We start from the raw sequence: 21,947 nt of genomic DNA, 5'->3' as shown, positions 1-21,947 counted from the left end.
TACCTTACACATAATAGGAGGTCTCTCTCTCTCTCTCTCTTTCTCTCTCTCTATATATATCAATGGATAATTTTCTAGTCTCCAGAGTAAAATGCGCATAGTAGGTATTTACATGATATCATGACACATGTTTAATATTAAAAAAATAGGAAAAAAGACAATAAAAATTATCTTTAAATGGAAGATCAGGTAGCAGTAGGAAATTCAAACTTTTCAAGACTTTAAACTTTTTCTACTGAGTAAAGTAGATGCTTTTTAAATTAACAGTTTAAGTTCAGGAGTATGTGCATGTGTTTTCAGCCAAGTTGGTGTAGATTTGTATGTAGATTTATATGTCTCTTTGGGAACCGTTCCTTTGTTAATAATTAAACTGTATACAGGAATTTTGAGAAGTGGCAGTAACTATCCATGTTCTATGGTCGTGTAATTACTCAAGCGTAATTAGAATACGGGAGGGTTTAGAGATGGGCAGAATGTTTCCTGTCAAATACGATCTGTTATCAGGACTTCTTAAATTGGGAATCATGTACCCTCCATGGTTGTCACTGGATGGGCTTCATGAAGTTCATGCCTAAAATTACATACAAAATTGTGTATATATTTGTATTCTAAGGCAAGCAATGGGGAAATACCAAAGCAGGTTTGGCTGGGCCACTGCCTAGCATCGTGGCCTTGGGGAAACCCTGATAAGCTCCGTGGACCTGCTTCTGGATCTACTCTACTGTAAAGATGGGGGGATGCACTAGAGCCATCAGGACATCTCAAGGCAGTTTCTCCAAGAAAGGCCCTAAGGTGGAAGGAGAGGGCTACCTCACTTGGTGTTTTTCCATTGTATTTTCTTTCCTATAAAAGAACAATACTATTTTGATTAAAATATGTATCTGTGTTTACAACTGTTTATTTAATAAACTTTAAGTGCCTATGATGTGACAATCACTGGTTATGAATTTCCCACTCAGTCTTTGAGACTTGGAAATTACTAAATAGACTACTCCAACACTGCACAGAATTCTAGAAGATAAAGTGGACAATAAAAATATCAAAAACTAACAGCACAAAAGACCCCCAAACCAAAGGATTCATCATTAAATGGGTAGAATAGGGATAGTGCAAAAGATCAAGTAGACACAGGGTACTTACTACGCATAAACCAGGCTGATTAGGCTAATCTGCACTACAAGGTGAGGGCCCACTTGCTCCTCTGCCTTCCAGACTTGCACGCTCGGTTAAGAGAACAGCTTTCCTCCCTAGAGGAAACTCTTTAGAGATACAGAAGAAGATACTCTCCTTCCCAGAACCTCTGAACCAGCTCTCATAGGAATAGAGAGTCAGAAACAAAAAGCAAGCAAACACAGAGGCTTAATGGAACAGAAGACATATAATGAGTAATTTGGACCCAAGGATAATCTGAACAGAATTCTTCTCATGCTCAATGATTTCAATAGGGGAAGTATGACTTTACAAAAACTTTGAGTTACAGATAAAACAAAACCCCCCAAAAAGTAAGTTCTAAGCACTTAAGAGGATGAAAATATGACATTATTCATCATTTCTTGGTCCATCCATTGTCTCCTTTAATGTTAGTATTTTTAAACTTTTAAATATATATGTGTGTGTGTATATAAGACTTAATATGTCATATTTTCTGGATGTCATTTGAACGATAATGTGACCCTACTAAATATTCAGTAATATTCTATGAATGAGTAAATAAAGTTTCCTACTAAAGCCCAAAATGTCAGTAAACTAAGGACCTGGCTTTATAAGGAAGCTGAACCATTTTTCTAAATTATCACAAATAATATCCTCAGTATATTTCTTTCGTTAAAAGTAAAAGTATAAATGGAGATTCTCAGTTTGTTGCTGCTAAGTTGAGGGTGGGGCATGGAGCTCTACACAAGGAAGGGGCTTTTCTCTGCTTGGTGTGTGGGGATCAGGGTAGGGGTTAAGAGACAGTCTTCTTTATTGCCCACATTCAAGAGCTGTGGTTAATTTGTGCTTAAGAAAAAATAAGTGCAGTAAAGAACAACATAAGGTACAAGTAAATTGGGTTTGGTTTTCTCCAATATGTGCGTGTTTCATGCAATTCTTTCCCCTGGTTCTCCCCCATGACTGGGTGTTTGGTAAATGTGACATACCTTTCTAGACTTGAGATAAATTTGTACAAGTGTGAACAAAACACCTAGGGCAGAGAAAGTATTTGGGGTGTCCCCTATCTCCAAATTATATTAAAAATGTGTATATAAAGTCTTCCAGAATCACCTCCAGAACAAAGCCAACCCTATGATAAAATTAAAAAAGGCATATCTTCCCTGGTGGCTCAGAGGTTAAAGTGTCTGCCTCCAATGCGGGAGACCCAGGTTCGATCCCTGGGTCGGGAAGATCCCCTGGAGAAGGAAATGGTAACCCACTCCAGTATTATTGCCTGGAGAATCCCATGGACAGAGGAGCCTGGCGGGCTACAGTCTACGGGGTCGCAAAGAGTCAGACACGACTGAACAACTTCACTTCACTTCATGCAGTAAAAACTAAATGTGGTACTCATCGCCAGCATGTTCAGAAAGACCTTAAGTTTAAATACTTGCTTTATACTATGCATTAGATTCCTTAGACAAAGCTGCCTCAGGATTCTTCCTTTTGGTCGTAAATCAAATAATCAAAAGCTGATATATAATGGTATATTACTTCATTTTCTCTAAATTGATAATTTTAGAATGAAAACACATTTCAGGCAAAACAAAGGTGGAAAATAGTAGATTATCTTTCACTCTAATTTCCCAGTGTATTTAGAGGTTGGATTATTTGATCATCTTGGTACGATGGACCAACCAGGACTTTGAGATCCCTACAAAGTAGGCTGAGGTTGAAATGAGGAAGACATTTCTGAGGTGGATGGTCTTTCACATGATGATTTTTACAGAGACATAAACATATCTCATCTCTCAGGAAAACAGAAGGAAGACCTTCCAATGATATGTATGTAGGAAATAACAGGAAGGGCTAAAATAAAAACATATCTTATACAAAGTATCTCTAGGTTTTTCTGAAGTATCTCTTGATTTTTCACCTCAGGGTCTTATAAGAAGCATGACCAGCACAGTAGCCACTTCGTATTTGTTGAATTTAACTTGATGTTATAGATTCCAGTTTCTTCATAAATGTCAGTGAGAATGAAACACTACACCATATTTAGGCCGCTGCTGAGTAAATATAAGTATTTTTCTTACATATATTGCATGCAACAGGGTTGAAATTGGGGTGTTTTTTTGAGGGTTGGTTTATTTGTTTATTGGCTTGTCTGTCTGGTTGGTTGGTTTGTTGCTGACATTGTTTGATCACAGGACAGTAAGAGAGAAACAGTACAGCCCAAATCATGAGGTGTGAAGTCAGAGAAGACTAGCTTAACTCCTACCTCTTCACTGTACTAGCCGTTCAAGCTTGGGCAAGTTCCTTAATCTCTCCAAGTCTCAGACTTCTTACTTATAAAATGGATTAATAATCCCTACTGGCCAGGGTTATTAGGAGGATTAAATAAGACAACAATATATATGATGCCTACTTAGCATATTGACAAACTCACAGTAAACATTAGGCATGTAGCTAATCTTATGTTTATTATTACCTCATTAAGTCAGAGTTCAGTTCAGTTCAGTTCAGTCGCTCAGTCGTGTCCGACTTTTTGCGACCCCATGAATCGCAGCACGCCAGGCCTCCCTGTTCATCACCATCTCCCAGAGTTCACCCAGACTCACGTCCATCGAGTCAGTGATGCCATCCAGCCATCTCATCCTCTGTTGTCCCCTTCTCCTCCTGCCCCCAATCCCTCCCAGCATCAGAGTCTTTTCTAATGAGTCAACTCTTCGAATGAGGTGGCCAAAGTACTGGAGTTTCAGCTTTAGCATCATTCCTTCCAAAGAAATCCCAGGGCTGATCTCCTTCAGAAGGGACTGGTTGTCAGAGTTAGGATTAGACAAAATAATACATAGAGGTACTTACCATGGTTCTTGGCATATAATTAATGCTAATGCTCAAGTTCTAGAAGGACACAGTTTAATACACATGAGCCATCTTCCTTACATACCCATGGAGTTCTCTCACATGACAGTTCTCCTGGCCACATGGTTTTTTGTGCCACAGGAGTTCATGCCTAGGTCTATCTCAGGCATACATCAAACACCTGATGAGTCTCTCACTCAGTGTTAACTCTAAAAATGTTTCCTGGTTGTCAGAAATCATAAGAAATAGAAAGCATCAGCATCGTTGGATCTGCAATGAGAATGCTGGGAAACATGACTGCTTTGATGTGACACTTGTGGATGTTGAAAGCACAAGCATCAAAGACACTCCCATGTAGCCATGAGCTATTTTCAGCCCTTCATGCATTTCCTGGCTCTACCTGGATGAGATATGTGCACACAAAAGCAATTTGTCATACATGCCACTCAACTAATTATGGCCTGAGTGATCTCGTGTGTCACGTCCTCAAGCTCTTCGCATGACTCATCATTCAGATGGGAAGCAGGAAGCACTCCCCTGGGGGTGGGGGTGGGGGAGGAAGTCAGAAGGATGCCACACCTCGGGACAATACCCTTCCTACCAAAGCAGTGTTGTTATTCTCAACTACCCGGCAACACCCAAACACAGCATGTCTAATCACCCCATCAGAAAGGAAGACGGGCTGTGAGTTTACCCTGGTGTCACATTTCAGGCATCATGTGACAAAGAGCTATTAATACAACCAAGGGCCCGTTCCACTGACCCCTTGTCCAGGTGATGTCTGGTGGTTTCAAAGCACCAAACCTCCAACCTCAAAGCACAGAGACTCATCCCCTTTCAGCTTATTCTGGCATATCTCTTGGAAGTGACAGTTACTCTGGTGCAGAACTCAGTGCCGGGAGGCAGAAGTGAGTATATTTTGCACCTATTTATGCAGACGTACATGTCCAAACATGAGCAGTTTTGGGCACCTGAAGAAAGCTACTAGGAAAAGTTTTGTTGCCAAGATTGTTTGCTCTTTATCAATTCTCGTTTTTCAAATAAGTCAAGTCTACACCCAGGTGTGACATCTTTAATTGCACAGAGAGTATATTTCCATAATATAAGTCAGGAGTTACCCCATTTTTCACTGCTGTTCAGAAGGTCTAGAATGGCCAGAAAGATCACCCTCATTCAAGGTCAGAGAAAGCTGGAAGAAGGATGTTCAATCTCATTCGCTTTCCAGCTGTAGACCCAACCCACACTCCAGTCTGAAAATGGAAACCTTAGAACAATGAAAACCTCTCTAGCCTTAACTCTTTCATGACCCAATCTTCCACTGCCACTGAGACTCTGACTTTAGAAGAAGAAATGGACAATGGCTAAGAGATCTTATTATTATAGAATTGTGTGTTTTTTAAAAAGCAATTTATCAATGTTTAATTTCTCACAGACACTGAGAATGTACTCTAATGATTTATGCTCATAAAACATAGTAAATCAAATTATATATCTAAAGTTAATGAAATTCTTTTGTTCAGTGTTTACCTATGCACTAGACACTCAGACTCTCTCAACAATACAAGCTATGTTTTATCTCATTAATAGGTGAGAAAACTGGGGTGCAAATTTCTGGCTCAATATCACACAGCCAGGGAGTGATAAAATCTCATTTGACCCAAGTCTGTCTGACACCCAGGCCATGTGCTTTCCACCTGAAAAACTGTCCCCTCTATTCATTTATGAACTTGCATATTAGGACAGAATGTGATTGCAGCTTGAGGAGCAATGTAGAAATGATATTCTATAAATGGCTGCACTATGCAGCATGCAGGATCTCCATTCCTCAACCAGGGACCTGACCTGCACCTCCTGTAGTGGAAGCATGGAGTCTTCACCGCTGGAGCACCAGGGAAGCCCCCATACACCCTGTCTTAGATGCTCCTTCCTCTGAGGTTTCTGAAGCTGCCTCTGCTGTCTTCCACACTTGGTTCGATCCTGTTTTTCTAGAATGGAATGACTAATGGGCAATGCACTGAGCACCTGTGAATGATCAGATCCTGGAACAAAAGTAGAATTACTTCAACCCTTTATCCAAGATTTTTAACTCCAACTCTACAACTCCACAAAAAGTATCAGATCTTTAAAGAGAACGAGAGACCTTGTACCAAATGCATACGTAAAACAGATAGCCAGTGGGAATTTGCTGAATGACTCAGGGAGCTCAAACCTGGGTGACCTAGAAGGGTGGGGTGGGAGGGAAGCTCAAGAGGGAGGGGACATATGTACACCTCTGGCTGATTCACGTTGATGTATGGCAGAAACCAACACAATAATGTAAAGCAGTTATCCTTCAATTAAAAATAAATAAAATGCTAAAAAAGAAGATGCTTTCCCTCACCCATGATTAAGGAAACAAAATAATATTAAGATTCCACCTTTTTCCCTGGCAAATTTCTCAAACTTTGAAATTAGTGTTGAAGAAATGGTAAAACAGTATGCTTATACACTGAGAAGAGTATAAACTAGTGTAGATTTTCTGCAGTATAATCAGAAAATACTCACCAGATTTTAAATTTCACATAATGCCCATATAATTCCACAGGTAAGTATTTACCCCACAAAAGTACATCCAGATATATGTATAAGAATGTCCATACACACGGACATTGCAGCACTGTTTATAAGAACACAAACCAACATAACTGTCTGTCAACAGGGTGATAGGTTAAATAACTAGAATAATCCAGCCAGTAGAAAACTCTGAAGCATAACGTGGTTAATCTGAATGGCCTGAGACAGAAGGGTCTCTGGGTGGAAAAAAGCAAGCTATAGACACTGTGAATGATGTAATCCCGTTTATGGAAGTATGCAAATTTAAATGTTTTTAATGTATATATCATTATATCATTATTGCTCATTACAAACCACTGCAAAATTTAATGGCTTAAAACAATGACTTACTTCTTATAATTGTGTTGGGCTCTCTGGGTGGTTCTTCTGTTGGTATCACTGGAGCTTACTCAGGTAGTTGGAGTCAGCTGGGGTGGGGGTGAAGGGAGGAGGTAAAATGGACTCACTTCTCCGGGGCCTCAGCTGGTGGGGCTGAAATGACTAGACTGGACTACGTGGTTCTTCATTTTGGGCATCTCTGCACAAGGGAGGAAACACTCCCAGAGCACAAGCCTGAAACTACAGGGTCTGTACAGGCCAACATGCAAAGTCAAATCACTCCCCTAGCATTCTATTGGTCAGAGCACATCTCAGTCCCAGTCTGGATTCAAAAGGAGAAAAGCAAACTCCATCTCTAGATTGGAAAAGCTGCAAAGAATCTGTGGTCATATTTAATCTACCACTTCACATGTATGCATCTACCTATCTATAGCTATGTCCAGCTTTAAGTATCTGAAATGTTCATGAAGAAACAAGATGATTTTCTCAAAACTACAATGAGATATCACCTCACACTAGTCAGGATGGCCATCATCAAAAAGTCTACAAACAATAAATGCTGGAGACAGTGTGGAGAAAAGGGAACACTCCTGAACTGTTGCTGCTGCTGCTAAGTCGCTTCAGTTGTGTCCAACTCTGTGCGACCCCATAGACAGCAGCCCACCAGGCTCCTCCAGAACACTGGAATGGGTTGCCATTTCCCTTCTCCAATACATGAAAGTGAAAAGTGAAAATGAAGTCGCTCAGTCGTGTCCGACTCCTAGTGACCCCATGGAGTGCAGCCTATCAGGCTCCTCCGTCCATGGGATTCGCTGGACAAGAGTACTGCACTGTTAGTGGGAGTGTAACTTGATACAGCCACTATGGAAGATGGTATGGAGATTTCTTAAAAAACTAGGAATAAAACCACCATATGACCCAGCATTCCCAATCCGAGGCATATACCCTGAGGAAACCAAAATTGAAAAAGACACATGTATCCCATTGTTCAATGCAGCCCTATTTACAAAAGCTAGAACATAGAAGCAACCTAGATGCCCATTGACAGATGAATGGATAAAGAAGTTGTGGTACACATTCACAGTGGAATATTACTCACCCATAAAAAGGAATAAATTTGAGTCCGTTCTGATGAGGTGGATAAACCTAGAACCTATTATACAGAGTGAAGTGAATCAGAAAGAAAAAGATAAATATTATATTCTAATGCATATATATGGAATCTAGAAAAATGGTACTGAAGAATTTATTTACAGGGCAGCAATGAAGAAACAGATATAGAGAACAGATTTATGGACATGGGGAGACGGGAGGAGAGGGTAAGATGTATGGAAAGAGTAACATGGAAAATTACATTACCATATGTAAAATAGATAGCCAACAGGAATTTGCTGTATGGCTCAGGAAACTCAAACAGGGGCTCTGTATCAATCTAGAGGGGTGGAATGGGGCGGGAGATGGAAGGGACGTTCAAAAGGGAGGGGGTATATGTAAACCCATAGCTGATTCATGTTGAGGTTTAACAGAAAACAACGAAATTCGTAAGGCAATTATCCTTCAATAAAAAAATAAATTAAAAAAAAAGTCAGGAAAAAGTGAATGTGGCACATTCCTGTAGGTTTCAAGGAGTTAGCATCTTTATTTTATTTTCACTGAATATCACAGTGGGCATTATGTCATGATTATAGAAAAGCTGGAATTTTTTAATGCAGTGCTTAAAGGGTGACAGTGATTTAATTTTACAAACAAAAAAAAAAAAAGAAAGAAAGAAACAAGATGATTTCCTTTGGTAAGAAGAGCTGGGAATGTGCGTGGGAAAGGAAAAGGAAGAAACTTATTTTCTATTTCATGCCTTTCTATACTCAGGGCTGGCTCCATGAGCATGAGAACTGTGAGGGAGCTGGCATAGAGCCCCACACTCAGGCTCTGGAAAGTTTAATGCTCTGCTGTCACCATCTTGAAGTTCTTGATAATTTTGTCTTTGAACATGTGCTTTGTAAGTGAAGTCCAATGGGACAGCGGGGCATGTGTGTGGATGAAGGAGACAGTGCAGTATGCATGCCTACTGTTCCCTGATGCCCTGTTACATACAGCATTCACACGCCTCCCGAGGACAGAATTGAGGTGGACTCTTGCTGCCCGGGAGTTCAACATAAGTCTAAGTACAAGGTAAGCATGTTACATCTTCCAATGAGCAAATCCTGGTGCTACAGCCAGAGTCCCAGTTTTCTGGGATAACCAGACTTGCTCTGAACAAGTAAGAATGCCAAAGCACTGACAAAGGAATGCTATCTTAGCCTTCCTTATTCGTGTTACTTCCCTAGATTAGCCAGCCACTTACACTGAAAATAATGAGGAGGAGAAAGGAAAGCTAGGACAACTCAGTCCTTTTCCTTTCAGTCTTCCCTTACTTATCCGTAAGCTAAAGGGGGCAAATGTGGGCAGAAGGTGTGTGCATCAACTGAAGAAATGAAAACGGCTGAGTCAGCTTTGTGCATGGTTTCCACTCTTCTGGTTAAAAAATGAAACACCTATGCATGTATGAACTAGGAAACACTAACTGTGTAATTTCACTAATTCCACATACAAGTTAAATATTCTTAGTGTTGCTTTTCTAGCACTGCACTGCAGGAAGATAAAGAGTAAATCTGTGCTAATAATTTAAATTCAAAATTTGTCTTTACTTAGAACAACATTATAGAGTAAACAAGAAAAATGATGAGTTCAGATTAAGAAGAAAGAAGAAAGGAAAAAGCTTTATATTTTAGTACCCTTTTTTTTCCTCTGGGGAAAGAGACCTTACATATTTATTTTGCACTGGGCCCCACAAATTATGTAGTCAGCCTTGTTTATACTCTTTGACTTTGTATACATATGTCCTACTTCTGCATTTTAAAAGAATAGTTTTTTTTTTTTAAACCATACCACTCTCTTCTTTCACATTTTAGTTTTATGAGTTTTATGCTACCCCTTACTTCAAATCATCATCATAGACCTGTTTTAAAAAAACATGACAAGATCTGGGGGCTAGCAGCTGGAGAAAAAAAAAACAGGTACCCAAATGAAGAAACGTTTTTACTAAAAACAAAGGCCATATTTCATATTATTCCTACTCTCTTTTTCTTTTGTGGGCAAAACACTCACTGATTTATAGCACTTGAATCATAGTCAGCACAAAGAAATTAAGCAAGAATAATATGTCAGATTAAAAAACCCAAGCCCAATTTTATGAACTCAATTCATGACAGCTGCACTATCAACATAAATATTTACTCTCTCAAGGGCCCTGGATACAAGGTCATATACACCACAGGGGACGCTTGCCTTCATTGGTACGCATACAACAACTCAGGAAATGCAAAAATAGAGGTTATTAACAGAAATAACTTCTTATAAAATTAATACCAAAAGAATTCCCCATGTTTTATTTACTAGCAAGATATCAATGTTGATATCCTAGAGTCATCATAATTAAACCTCTCTATTGAAGGAAGTATCATTTTTACACTTTTCATATGTTTAATATTGCTAAACATGTGTATTAGTTTGAATTTTCAAACTTTCAGTTCTCAATAATGAAAAACTAATATTCTACCACAAAGCCTATTACATGCTTGGCTAGAATTTTTCGAATTGAACCATGGTTACACTTTGCAATTAAGTTCTCAAATTTAAAAGATTAGATGATGATGATAGGGGATTCAAGTTGTTGGAATTTAATGAAATAGTAAAGCAAACAGAGACAGTAAACTAAAACCCTGGCAGGTATGCTAGGGTCAATTTGTGTAACGAATGTGATACAAAATATCCTGAAATTTTAGAACTAAAAAAATTTTTTTTCTTTCTTTAAGGGGTTGAGAAAAAAGTCAATTATCAGCTTTGTAAGTCTTGCCCAGTAATCAATCAAAGAATATTCTGCATAAAATATTCTATAGAAGATGCCCCAAAACAGGGGGTTGCTACTGCAGAAGATAGCTGTGGCTGGGGGCAGGGGTGAGAGAAAACTATACTTTCATTATAGATACCCTACCCTAATTTTAGAATTATTATTATTTTTTTTTTTTACCGAATGCATGTGTTCCCTAGTCTCAATAAATTAAATTTCTCTAAAATAAAAAAATAAGATAGTCTTTTTACTTTGCATAATGGGCCATGCTTTAGCTAATATTTTAAAGTATCACGGCCTGACTATCAGAATAGGAGAAAATATTTGCAAATGAAGCAACTGACAAGGCATTACTCTCCAAAATATACAAACTGCATATGCAGCTTAATATCAAAGGAAAAAAAAACCCACCCAATAAAAAAATGGGCAAGAGATCTACATAGACGTTTCTCCAAAGAAGACATACAGAGGGCCAAAAAGCACATGAAATGAGGCTCAACATCACTAATTAAAGAACTGAAAATCAAGACTCTAATGACATACCACCTCACATCCATCAGAATGGCCATCAAAAGATCTACAAACAATAAATGCTGGAGAGAAGAAAAGGGAAGACTCTGACACTGTTGATGGGAATGTCAATCGGTATACAGCCACTATGGAGAACAGCATGGAGGTTCCTAAAAACCTGAAACTAGAACTACCATATGACCTACAATCCGATTCCTTGGCATGTACCTGGAGAAAACCATAACTGGAAAAGACACACCAGTGTTCATTGCAGCACTATGTAAAATAGCCAGGACATGGAAGCAATCTAAATGTCCATCAACAGAGGAAAGGATAAAGAATATCACTCAGCCACAAAAAAGAACGAAATGCTGTTTGCAGCAACATGGGTGGGCCTAGAGACCGTCATACGAAGCGAAGTAAGTCAGACACAGAAAGTTAAATATCATATGATATCGCTTATATGTTGTATCTAAGAAAAGGGGGTACAAATTAACTTACAAAATACAAGTACAGATATAGAAAACAAGCTTGTGGTTACCAGGGAATAACCTATATGGCCTATATGTGACAGAATCTTAAGGGAAAAAAAAAGAGCGGATATATGCATAACTGATTTAATTTGTTGTATACCTGAAACTTACACATTGTAAATCAACTATACCCAAAAAAAAATTTTTTTTTAAAAGAATGAGGGAAAGAAAAAAATATAAGTACCATTGTCTAAAATTGTCCTGTTAGTTTTATGGGCATCATTAAATGTGGATTGGGCGGGGGCGGGGGGAGGTGCTATATGGAACTGAGAATTCAAAACCACACTTACATGAAAAATTATTAAAGTTCAATCATTTTGGAACTGAATACAAAATATTCAAATATGCTCTACTTAGAGGGACAATGGATCCATAAATTAGCATTTTCGTTTTGACCACAGAACTTGGCATTTTTTCTAATTATTTCTTTTTCATTACAAAAAGTTTCTTGATAACAATGGCAAAACCTAGAGCCACAGTGAAAATTATTTTTCTATCTCCAATTGCACCATCACTAAGTCTATAAAGATGCATTAAATTAAGAGTAAAGGTTCATTTCATTCTCCCACATAATTTGCTATCTAATCTGGTCTGGATCATTCTGACTCTGTGGAAATTGGTCCTTAATTTCTTTAGAAGTAACAGAACTCTTTCAGGTTAGGATGGCCTTTTCAGAAAAATGTACGCACAAAAAAATATCAGGTTTGCAGATTTCTCAGGAACTGCTCCATAAACTCCCGGGGCTCACAAATTTCAGAGAAGAAGCACCTGCTCTGGACGATTCCTCTTTCCTGACTCTACCCATAAACCTCTGTGCCAATGGACTAAATAAAGGTATTCTACTACTTCAGGACAAAACACAAACATTTGGGTGTAACCCTAAATTTTTCCTAAGCAAACGAAAAGCTCTTTTTAGGCCAGAATTCCCCACAACTGAATTCAGGATACTTAAACTATATTCTTGAGACTAAGCTGGCACTAATTTAATGCTAAATAATTAATATGTAAAAAAGATGAGACTGAGTGCTGGCACTCAGTTGATGGTCAATAAAATTCACCCTTTATCATTAGTTACTATTCACACAGAGAGACCCACCACGCAAATGCAAAATACTAATAACCACGATGTTTTTCATGCAGATCTGCCCCTTTGACAGATGCCATGGGCCCTTCAAATAGGATGCTCTAGGGGGCTCACCTTCCTCCTACATGAGATGGGAGAAGACTCCCCCAAGCCCTGGAGAGAACACATGGAGTGATGTGGAGCATTCTATGCCTCTGATAAAAGACGTTTTCACATGTTGAGATATAGGGGAGTCATTCTGGTTTACACATGACTTAAGTTGAATTTTATGCTAATTAAAATCGCCTGTTTGCAGACTATCAAACATCATATATCTGCTCTAATTATTAAATAAAAAGGTGCATTAACTAGAAGAGAATGTCCATGTTATAGATAAAGATTAAATGCATCCCTTCCTGGGACGCTAATGCTGATTCTCCTTCAGTGATAAGACTCCCTTCCCAGGTGCCAAGCCCACACTGACTGGATGTACATGTGCTAGTCTGGTTTGCTTATTTTGAAACCTTGAACAAGAAATATATCCCTGACTTGTTTAATGTTCTTTGTTCTGACAAGACATAAAACTGTGCTGAAAACCCTGCATCTCCAGAGCAGCATCTCAGAGTAACCTAGGAGCTGGCTTCTGGGCTGGTCTTCAGTTTGGTTCAAATAAAACTCTTCTATTCTTATTACTGATTGTTTATTATCTTCACTGCCACCTTCTGTGACCCAAGAACCCAGGCCTGATAGCCACTAGGAACCCTGGCTGCACCGTTCTGCAGAGCCCCCACTGGAAGCCCTAACTCATGAAGCCCTGCAGGCCTCCAAACCCAGGAGAAGCCAAGTGGACCCCCTAAGTGTGTCTATAATAGTCCTTAGTTCACTCTGGGTCAGTCTTGAAGCCACATTTGGCCTCTTGCTCAGGGGTCTCTTGGTCCCAGCGCCTCTCGGCTCCCAGGTTTCTCGGTCTGCTTGAAGAATGGCAATGCTCTGGGCCTTCATTTCCCATGAACTTCAGCAAGCCCAGATGCTGGCTGTCCTGATGCCCAGCCCCTGATCTGATCTCAATCTGTCCTTCTCAGCATCCTTGTTTTTTTGATCACCTGGATCCCCAGCTCCTCAGGAGGACACTCAGACTGCTCCCAGCCATCCAGTCACAGACAGATCTGATTTAGAAAATGAACTGCCAAGAAGAAACACCTATGTGAAGGGGCTGCTGTCATTCCTTCTTGATCCTGTTCACTTGATCTAGGGGAGGGGGCTGGGAAATGTCAGAGGAGACATCGTCCAGGCTGGATCATGGGACAGCGGGAGAAACAGGTGGTTGGAAGCAAAGGGAACATTCAGCAAAGAGACTGGGAAGGCAGGATTGGAGAAGTAGTTAGTAAACCTGAAGTTGGGGTCTGTTAGGGGCTGTTACACTGAAGATGTTACCTTCAGTCTCTGGGTTTGTTATGTGTTTTTGCTCCAGGGAGCAAACAGTTACACAGCTAGTCTCTGGAAAAGCTAGAGAAGGACTTCAGGAAGGTGAAGAAATAAATAAAAAACTGTGTTCTGATATGCACCATTATGTTCATAGCAACACTATTCACAACAGCTAAGACATGGAAACAATCTAAATGTCCATCAACAGGTGGATGGACAAGGCAGATGTGGTGCATATAATCAATGGAATACTACTCAGCCATAAAAAAGAATGAAATAATGCCATTTGCAGCAACAAGGATGGACCCAGAGATTATCATACTACATGAAATAAATCGGAAAGAGAAAGACAAATACCCTGTGATATCACTTATATGTGGAATCTAAAATATGGCACAAACGAATTTATCTAGGAATCAGACTCACAGGTATAGAACAGACTTGTGGCTGTCAATAGGAGGAAGAGTTGGGGAGAGATGAATTGGGAGTTTGATTAGTACATGCAAACTATTATATATCAGATCAGATCAGTCACTCAGTCGTGTCTGACTCTTTGCGACCCCATGAATCGCAGCACGCCAGGCCTCCCTGTCCATCACCAACTCCCCGAGTTCACCGAGACTCACATCCATTGAGTCAGTGATGCCATCCAGCCATCTCATCCTCTGGCGTCCCCTTTTCCTCTTGCCCTCAATCCTTCCAAGCATCAGAGTCTTTTCCAATCAGTCAACTCTTCGCATGAGGTGGCCAAAGTACTGGAGTTTCAGCTTTAGCATCATTCCTTCCAAAGAAATCCCAGGGCTGATCTCTTTCAGAATGGACTGGTTGGATCTCCTTGCAATCTAAGGGACTCTCAAGAGTCTTCTCCAACACCACAGTTCAAAAGCATCAATTCTTTGGCGCTCAGCCTTCTTCACAGTCCAACTCTCACATCCATACATGACCACAGGAAAAACCATAGCCTTGACTAGACAAACCTTCATTGGCAAAGTAATGTCTCTGCTTTTGAATATGCTATCTAGGTTGGTCATAACTTTCCTTCCAAGGAGTAAGCGTCTTTTAATTTCATGGCTGCAGTCACCATCTGAAGTGATTTTGGAGCCCAGAAAAATAAAGTCTGACACTGTTTCCACTGTTTCCCCATCTATTTGCCATGAAGTGATGGGACCGGATGCCATGATCTTCGTTTTCTGAATGTTGAGCTTTAAGCCAACTTTTTCACTCTCCACTTTCACTTTCATCAAAAGGCTTTTGAGTTCCTCTTCACTTTCTGCCATATGGATAAACAATGCAGTCCTACTGCATAGCACAGAGAACTATATTCAATATCTTATAATAAACCATAATGCAAAAATATGAAAAACAGTGTATATATATGTACAACTAAATCACTTTGCTGTACAGCAGAAATCAATGAAGCGTTGTAAATCAACTATACTTAAATGAAAAAAACAAAACAACCCTGTTCTCTTCTCAGGAAAGGCCAGGAGGTTCTGATGGGCTCTTGTCTCCATGAAGAACTTGAGGATGAGAGAAGCTTGCCCTCTCACCGAGAGACCGGCTATGACCCACTTGTGTCCCATCAGAACACAGGTGTGTTTCATCTGTGGCACCTGGATCCTTTGCCTGTGTCCGGCAGCATCTTTCTGTCAATCACACTGGTATCAGCCTCACGATGGCAGCTCACAGAGGAGGTTTTACTCTGGCAACTCTCCAACTGTCCCTGGCAGATACTCTGTTCTCCTCCCAGCTCCAGCCCCTGCATGAGCCTCTGCTGGAGCTCATGTCTATTCATACTGTAAGATTTATTTTCATATATTTCTCTTCATTAGACTGCAAGCTCCTTGAGGGCCACAGCCTGTTCAGATCTTTGTCCCCATGCCTAGCACAGCCCCTGGCATTTAGTGGATGCACAGCTAATGCTTGCTGGCATGATTCAGGCTGATATGAGCATGTGTATAAATTAGTAGAGGCAATATGGCTGGAAAAGGATGAATTCTCATCCTTCAAATTTAGAGAACTTTGAATGCCAAGGTAGAGAGCTTGAAGCTCTCCCCAGGCAGCAGTGAGAGCAGCACCATGTGACTGAGCAGGCCCGCGTGTCGGAACTGCTCCTCCATCTGTGTGTTCAGCCTTCACTGCTTCCCAGGCCATTTACTGGATGCTTCTCTGGGGCTAAGAGATAGATTACATCACATCATTTCTTCCTCCCAACCATTTGTAATAGGATTATTGTCTTCCTCACCCTTTTTTAAAAATTATTTTTATGAAGGAGGTTTAGGAAGATTGTGACATTCCTGAAGACACAGAATTGGTTGGAAGCAAGACCAAGACTTTCATCATGACCCAGTGAACTCTCAGTTTTTCTGAATGTTTGAAAGTTTGAATAAATAGTTAGAAGAGGAAAGAGACAAGTTTGACATTTCAGACCTAAAAGAAGTGTGTAAAAGAGGCCAGGATGAGGAATAACAAAATATAAAGCAAAAGCAGAAAGCAAGAAAGTGAATATGAAGGAGATTAATTCCCAGCTGTGCTAAAACATCTCCAAAAAATTATTAACAATACCAGGACTCACCAGGTAGTGCAATTATTATTAGGAATTCATGTAAGGATTTTACTTTATTAATTTTCAATTATTAATGGTCCTCTTGCTTAATATTCCATCTCCTATGACAAAACCTTTGGTATTTATGGAAAACTGTGGTAGATTTAATGGATTTAGAAGTTATATACATTAAATATTATGAAAAATGAAAACAGACCAAGAAAAAAATATTTGAAGGAAATACCAGAAAGGGTCAATGTCTTGATAAAATACAGCATTCACATAAATGGATAAATAAATGCCAATCTATATATGAGTAACATGTCCTGAAAGAGGCTGTATGTATAATCAGTAAAGAAATACTGAAGAAAATCTCCACCATCTCAGCAGTAATCAAACACACTAACAATATGATGGAAATAAAAACCCACATGTGCTGTGCTTAGTCGCTCAGTTGTGTCTGACTCTGAGATGACAAAGACTGTAGCCCACCACACTTCTCTGTCCATGGGGATTCTCCAGGCAAGAATATGGGAGTGGGTTGCCATGCCCTCCTCCAAGGGACCTTCCCAACCCAGGGATCGAACTCAGGTCTCCTGCATTGTAGGTGGATTCTCTACCATCTGAGCCACCAGGGAAACCCAAGAATACTAGAGTGGGTAGCCTATCCCTTCTCCAGGGACTCTTCCCGACCCGGGAATTGAACTGGGGTCTCCTACACTGCAGGCAGATTCTTTACCAGCTGAGCTAAGAGAGTGTGTGTGTGTATAAGTATATACACATATATATAAATAAACATATATAAAATGGTCATCCTGACCAAGGCCAGATGTAATAAGAATGCTCAAATACTCTTGGTGGCAGAATAAAAACCACTGAAAATAAATGTGATCATATTTATCAAGAGCCATAAAAGTTTTCATACCCTTCAACTAGTATTTCTTTTACTGGGACTTTATCTTAAGTGATTCTCAATGTATAGTCCAGGGACAGATCAGGGATCTAGGGGTTCATGAGTTCAAAACTTTTTTCATAATAACACTAAGATACAATTTGCCCTTTTCACTCTTATCTCGTACAAGGTCACAGTGAAATTTTCCAGCAGCTACGTGGTATATGAAGATATCATTATTCTGACAACTAAGCGAACATGTGCTTGTAGGACTGGAATTTGGTGGTGATTTTGCACCTAATTCTTGCACTTTTAATAACCAGACCACATAGGCAACGTCTAATCAAAAAGCCTCAAACAAATGCCACTCACTCGGTCTCTAAAGTTCTGATGGCCATTATCACTTAAATCTGGCAGAAACCCTAATTTAGAAGCAGAATGTCTGCAAAAGGGAAGGAATAACAGCACTTGGAAAAGTTAGCACAGACTAGTAAGGAACCAACATATCATTCAGTCGTAGAGCCTTAGCACAGGGCAGGGTCACACAGGAGCAGCGAGCGCAGAGCTGCAGAGTGGATACCTAAGGCCGGTGCTGGAAGACAGGGGTTCTCGGTAGATCCAGCTGGGGAGTTTTAAGGAGCTCTGATGCCTAGCCCCTACCATCTAGAGGCCTTAGTTTCACTGGTCTAGAGATGGCCCATCATTGGAATTTTCTAACAACTCCCAGGAAATTCTAACATGGAACTAGTTTTATGAATTACAATTATAAATGATGAAAGAAACCAAAAAGTTCTTGCTTTTCAAGTCACATATTCTGATATTATATCAACTGCTGCCTATACGTTATTCTTTCCATTCACATAATCTGTGGCTGTGCCACCTTGAATTTGCAAACCAAAAGACAAGTGGAAGGTGCTAAATTGTTCAACTTATAAGGCACCTAACATTCAACATTAACTTGGACCATTGCTGTCAGCAAGGCAGGATTTCAGTAAAGGTATATTTATCTTGCAAATAGGTGGCCCAGGAAGCCTTCCAAAAAGGCATTCAGCAAACTTGGGTGAAACCAGGAATAGTTCAGAATTTCAGGCCAGAACACTCAACCACATCAAGAGCCTTCAGAAGGTCTGTCTTGCATTTATTGGTTTGAGCTAGACAGCTCAAAACACTGAGGTCAGTGAGAGCAACTGAAGCAAGACTGCAGGAATTTGGAGCTACCGACTTTGGGGCAGGATTTCCTGCTGCTCCTTCCTCAGTGTCAGACACCCTGCCCTGGTGACTGGGCCCTAACCTCTCCATGGGGGCCTGCAGACTACACAGGAGTGGAATTCGGTCTGATGAGAGTAGGAAAGTCCCATGACCACAGGGCTCCTGACACATAAAGAGCTTAACAATATCCCCAGCCCACACCACGAGTTCCTTCTGAAAATCTCAAGCTCTTAAAGTTCTCCCAACTCACACTGCCTTTGCCTGGGGGACCCATTAAACTTCAGAACAGATTTCTCCAGTGATAACTGAACAACGAACAAAACACAAAGCCAGACATTTGGAAGTATAACGCATGACACCCTCAAGAGAGCAGGCAGACCCCTAAACAAGCTGGCACAAGCAGCCCAGGACGGGAGAAGGCCGGCCAGCATGACACAAGCGAGGAAGTCCAAGCTCTTCTGTGTGGTCAGTCCCTTGGGACAAGGCTGCCTCAAACACTATAATTTGGTTAACTGACCCCAGTCCTTCAGGGAAGCTGAAAAACGGCCTTGTTAGCCACACAAGAATTCACCAGATCTCTTTGTCTTTGGATGAAATGATAGCCTGCATGGAAATGAATCTCTCCCTGCCCGCCCCCATACACCCTTCAGAACCCTCTATCTTTTCTGTAGTACCTTTCAGTTTGTATCAGGGTGATTTGTGTTCATGTTTGTCTGTCTTCTATGCTAGATCCTAAGCCAGAAAGACAGATACGGTGCATTTTGTATCTCCCCATGGTGCGAGCCAAGTCTGCTTGCTAAGTATGACAGAAGCTTCTAGAGAAATTCCCAAGAAGCATCAATTAACATTGAGCTGAGCATCTCTTTAGCAAGTATGCAGCCTGACAGGTGAGAGAAAGAAGAGGGATACTGCTAGGTTAAAGTGTAGGGAGAGGGCGGGGAGTTGTCAACGGCATGCTGGCACAGGCACAACCAGAGGAAGGATTTCAAAGCCTCTACCAACAGCAACTCCTAGAAGACATGAACGTCCACTGCACACTCCTGAAATGAACACCCAAAGGAACACTGGCTAAGAAGGAATGACACTGCTTACGGCACCCTGCCAACAGCCCTACCAGCAACATCTGGGCACTTCTGGCACCTGCCAGCCAAGCCTTGATCTGTTCAGACCCCCTGGTCATCATCTGAGAAACAGTGAGATCACAGCTTTCAGAGCTGGTGGGACTGCAAGTCATCAATAATGTAGCAGAGTTTCCCATAAACACTAAGGACTTCATATAGTCTGAGAGCTGCAGGCATTCAGAGGGTGAAATACCATCACTTTCAATCTGTTTCCTTGCCCTAAATTCATTTTTAATAGATGCCATTCACTAAATACATGTATTTAATATTAATGTGATAAATGTAACTCTGCCTAATTAAGAACAAATATTTTTATCTTCTAGAAACATTTAAGATCATCCGGCTAAATAAACAAATCCTTCACCATCAGAGACACAAGTCACTACTCCCCCCTACCACTCTCTCCCCACAAATAAAGATGAAATCAAATTATGTCAGTGCCATGGTACATATTTAGGTCTGGTGGAACTTCATTAGAAAAGCCAGAGATGTCTTAGAGTATAAAACCAAACTGCAAGCTGCGACATGTAATTATTTCCCCACTAAAGAATAGATAAGAATCCATCCTGACCTTGCAGGGCATGCGTCCTTCTTTTCCTTTTTCTCAGTGTTCTCAGACATCCAGTGAAGAGCTGTCCTGTATCTGGACAGCAAAATGCACCTTCATCGCCGATAATTTCCTGTTAGGATCTGTTACTGTTAAGAGGATCTTAGTCCCGAGAGAGAAGCAGGGCTGGTGCCTCTCTAGGAAAGCTCAGGAAGTCTTTTCTGATTGCCTCTGACTGCCTATGTGTATATAGATCTTTTTAACTTTAGTTACCTCCTAGTAACTTCACTCCCTTCCCCTCTGGATCTGAATCATTCTGCCACCCCGTGGAAAGGCTGGTGGACAGAGGAGTGAGAGCCTGGGGCAGACATGAAGCCCTAGTCAGCCGAGCAGGCTTCCGCTCAGTTTAAAAGCAGCAGAACTGTGAGCAGAGAGGCGGGAGAACCAACAGGATGTGTGTGGCTGGAGTTCCTGGCACGAAGTCTTGGCTTTCATGTTTATTTTTGGATGTATTTTTCTTAGTCCTTTGATGCAAATTTCTGGCCTGGGAAGTAACCCTACAGTACAAGCTCCAAAGTTGCCAAAAAGTCAGTACAGGCCTCTGACTTGGGAGAAAGCAGGTCACTTGGCTTTTAGGCTCTGGTTAATCCTCAGCTGGGGGTGGGGGAGACCCTGCATATTAACAGGCAGGTCAGGGGCGGCCTACCTGAGGGTGGGTCACAGAATTCAACAGCTATACCCAGAGTTCAACATCTATGCATTTATTTGAAATATCAGTCTACCTTGAAAGGCTACCATTAATGCAAAAGTAAAACAACCTGAATTTTTTTTGCATGCTAAATAAAGTATTAAAACCCACACAAAGGGCTTCTGAGATTTTTATGTTCTAAGATACTATGTTTTAAGTATTGGGCTTTAATTTTTCTGACAGCCCAAGACAGATAGGAACATCAAATCTATTCAAGCTGGAGCGGATGCCTCTGAGAGGTATATTATTCCAATATGGTTTTTAAAGTGCATCAGCAAAGACTAAGCTGCTGTTATTTCCATAATTCCTATTCTCATAGTGGCTTGAAAGATTACTAATGGAAAAGGGCTTTTTCTCTCTGCATAGTCCAAAAGAGGCAGTAAACAGAAATGGCTAAAAAGCTTTTCAGTCCAACAACTGCCAATATATCTGGTAGAATCGAGAAATAAAACACTGAAAATTAGGGAATAGAGACAGATGCAGAAATATTTCTTTGGCAATATTCATTACTCTTAGAAATATTGTTTACAAGCTGTATTCT

At 40.5% G+C, this 21,947-nt stretch overlaps 1 protein-coding gene across 5 annotated transcripts in view; it reads right to left on the bottom strand.

Annotated features, from left to right (window-relative positions):
- Nucleotides 1-21,947, bottom strand: part of RAPGEF4 (Rap guanine nucleotide exchange factor 4) — a 334,437-nt gene that overhangs the window by 224,470 nt on the left and 88,020 nt on the right. For 2 of the 5 annotated variants that reach the window (XM_086358491.1, XM_086358519.1), the window contains exon 1: nt 20,683-21,085. The exons of the other annotated variants lie outside the window; for them this stretch is intronic. In XM_086358491.1, the coding sequence (XP_086214617.1) occupies nt 20,683-20,694 (12 nt within the window). In that variant the 5' untranslated portion in view covers nt 20,695-21,085. Of the gene's footprint in view, nt 1-20,682; nt 21,086-21,947 lie in introns of those variants that run through there. 5 annotated transcript variants of the gene reach the window in all.

The sequence above is a fragment of the Bos grunniens genome, chromosome 2 (assembly GCF_055505025.1).
Source record: "Bos grunniens cultivar Pamir isolate PY7600 chromosome 2, Bosgru_T2T1.0, whole genome shotgun sequence".
Classification (NCBI taxonomy): Eukaryota; Metazoa; Chordata; class Mammalia; order Artiodactyla; family Bovidae; genus Bos; species Bos grunniens.
Note: the sequence above shows the minus strand (reverse complement) of the source record. Positions and strands in the feature narration are given on the sequence as shown.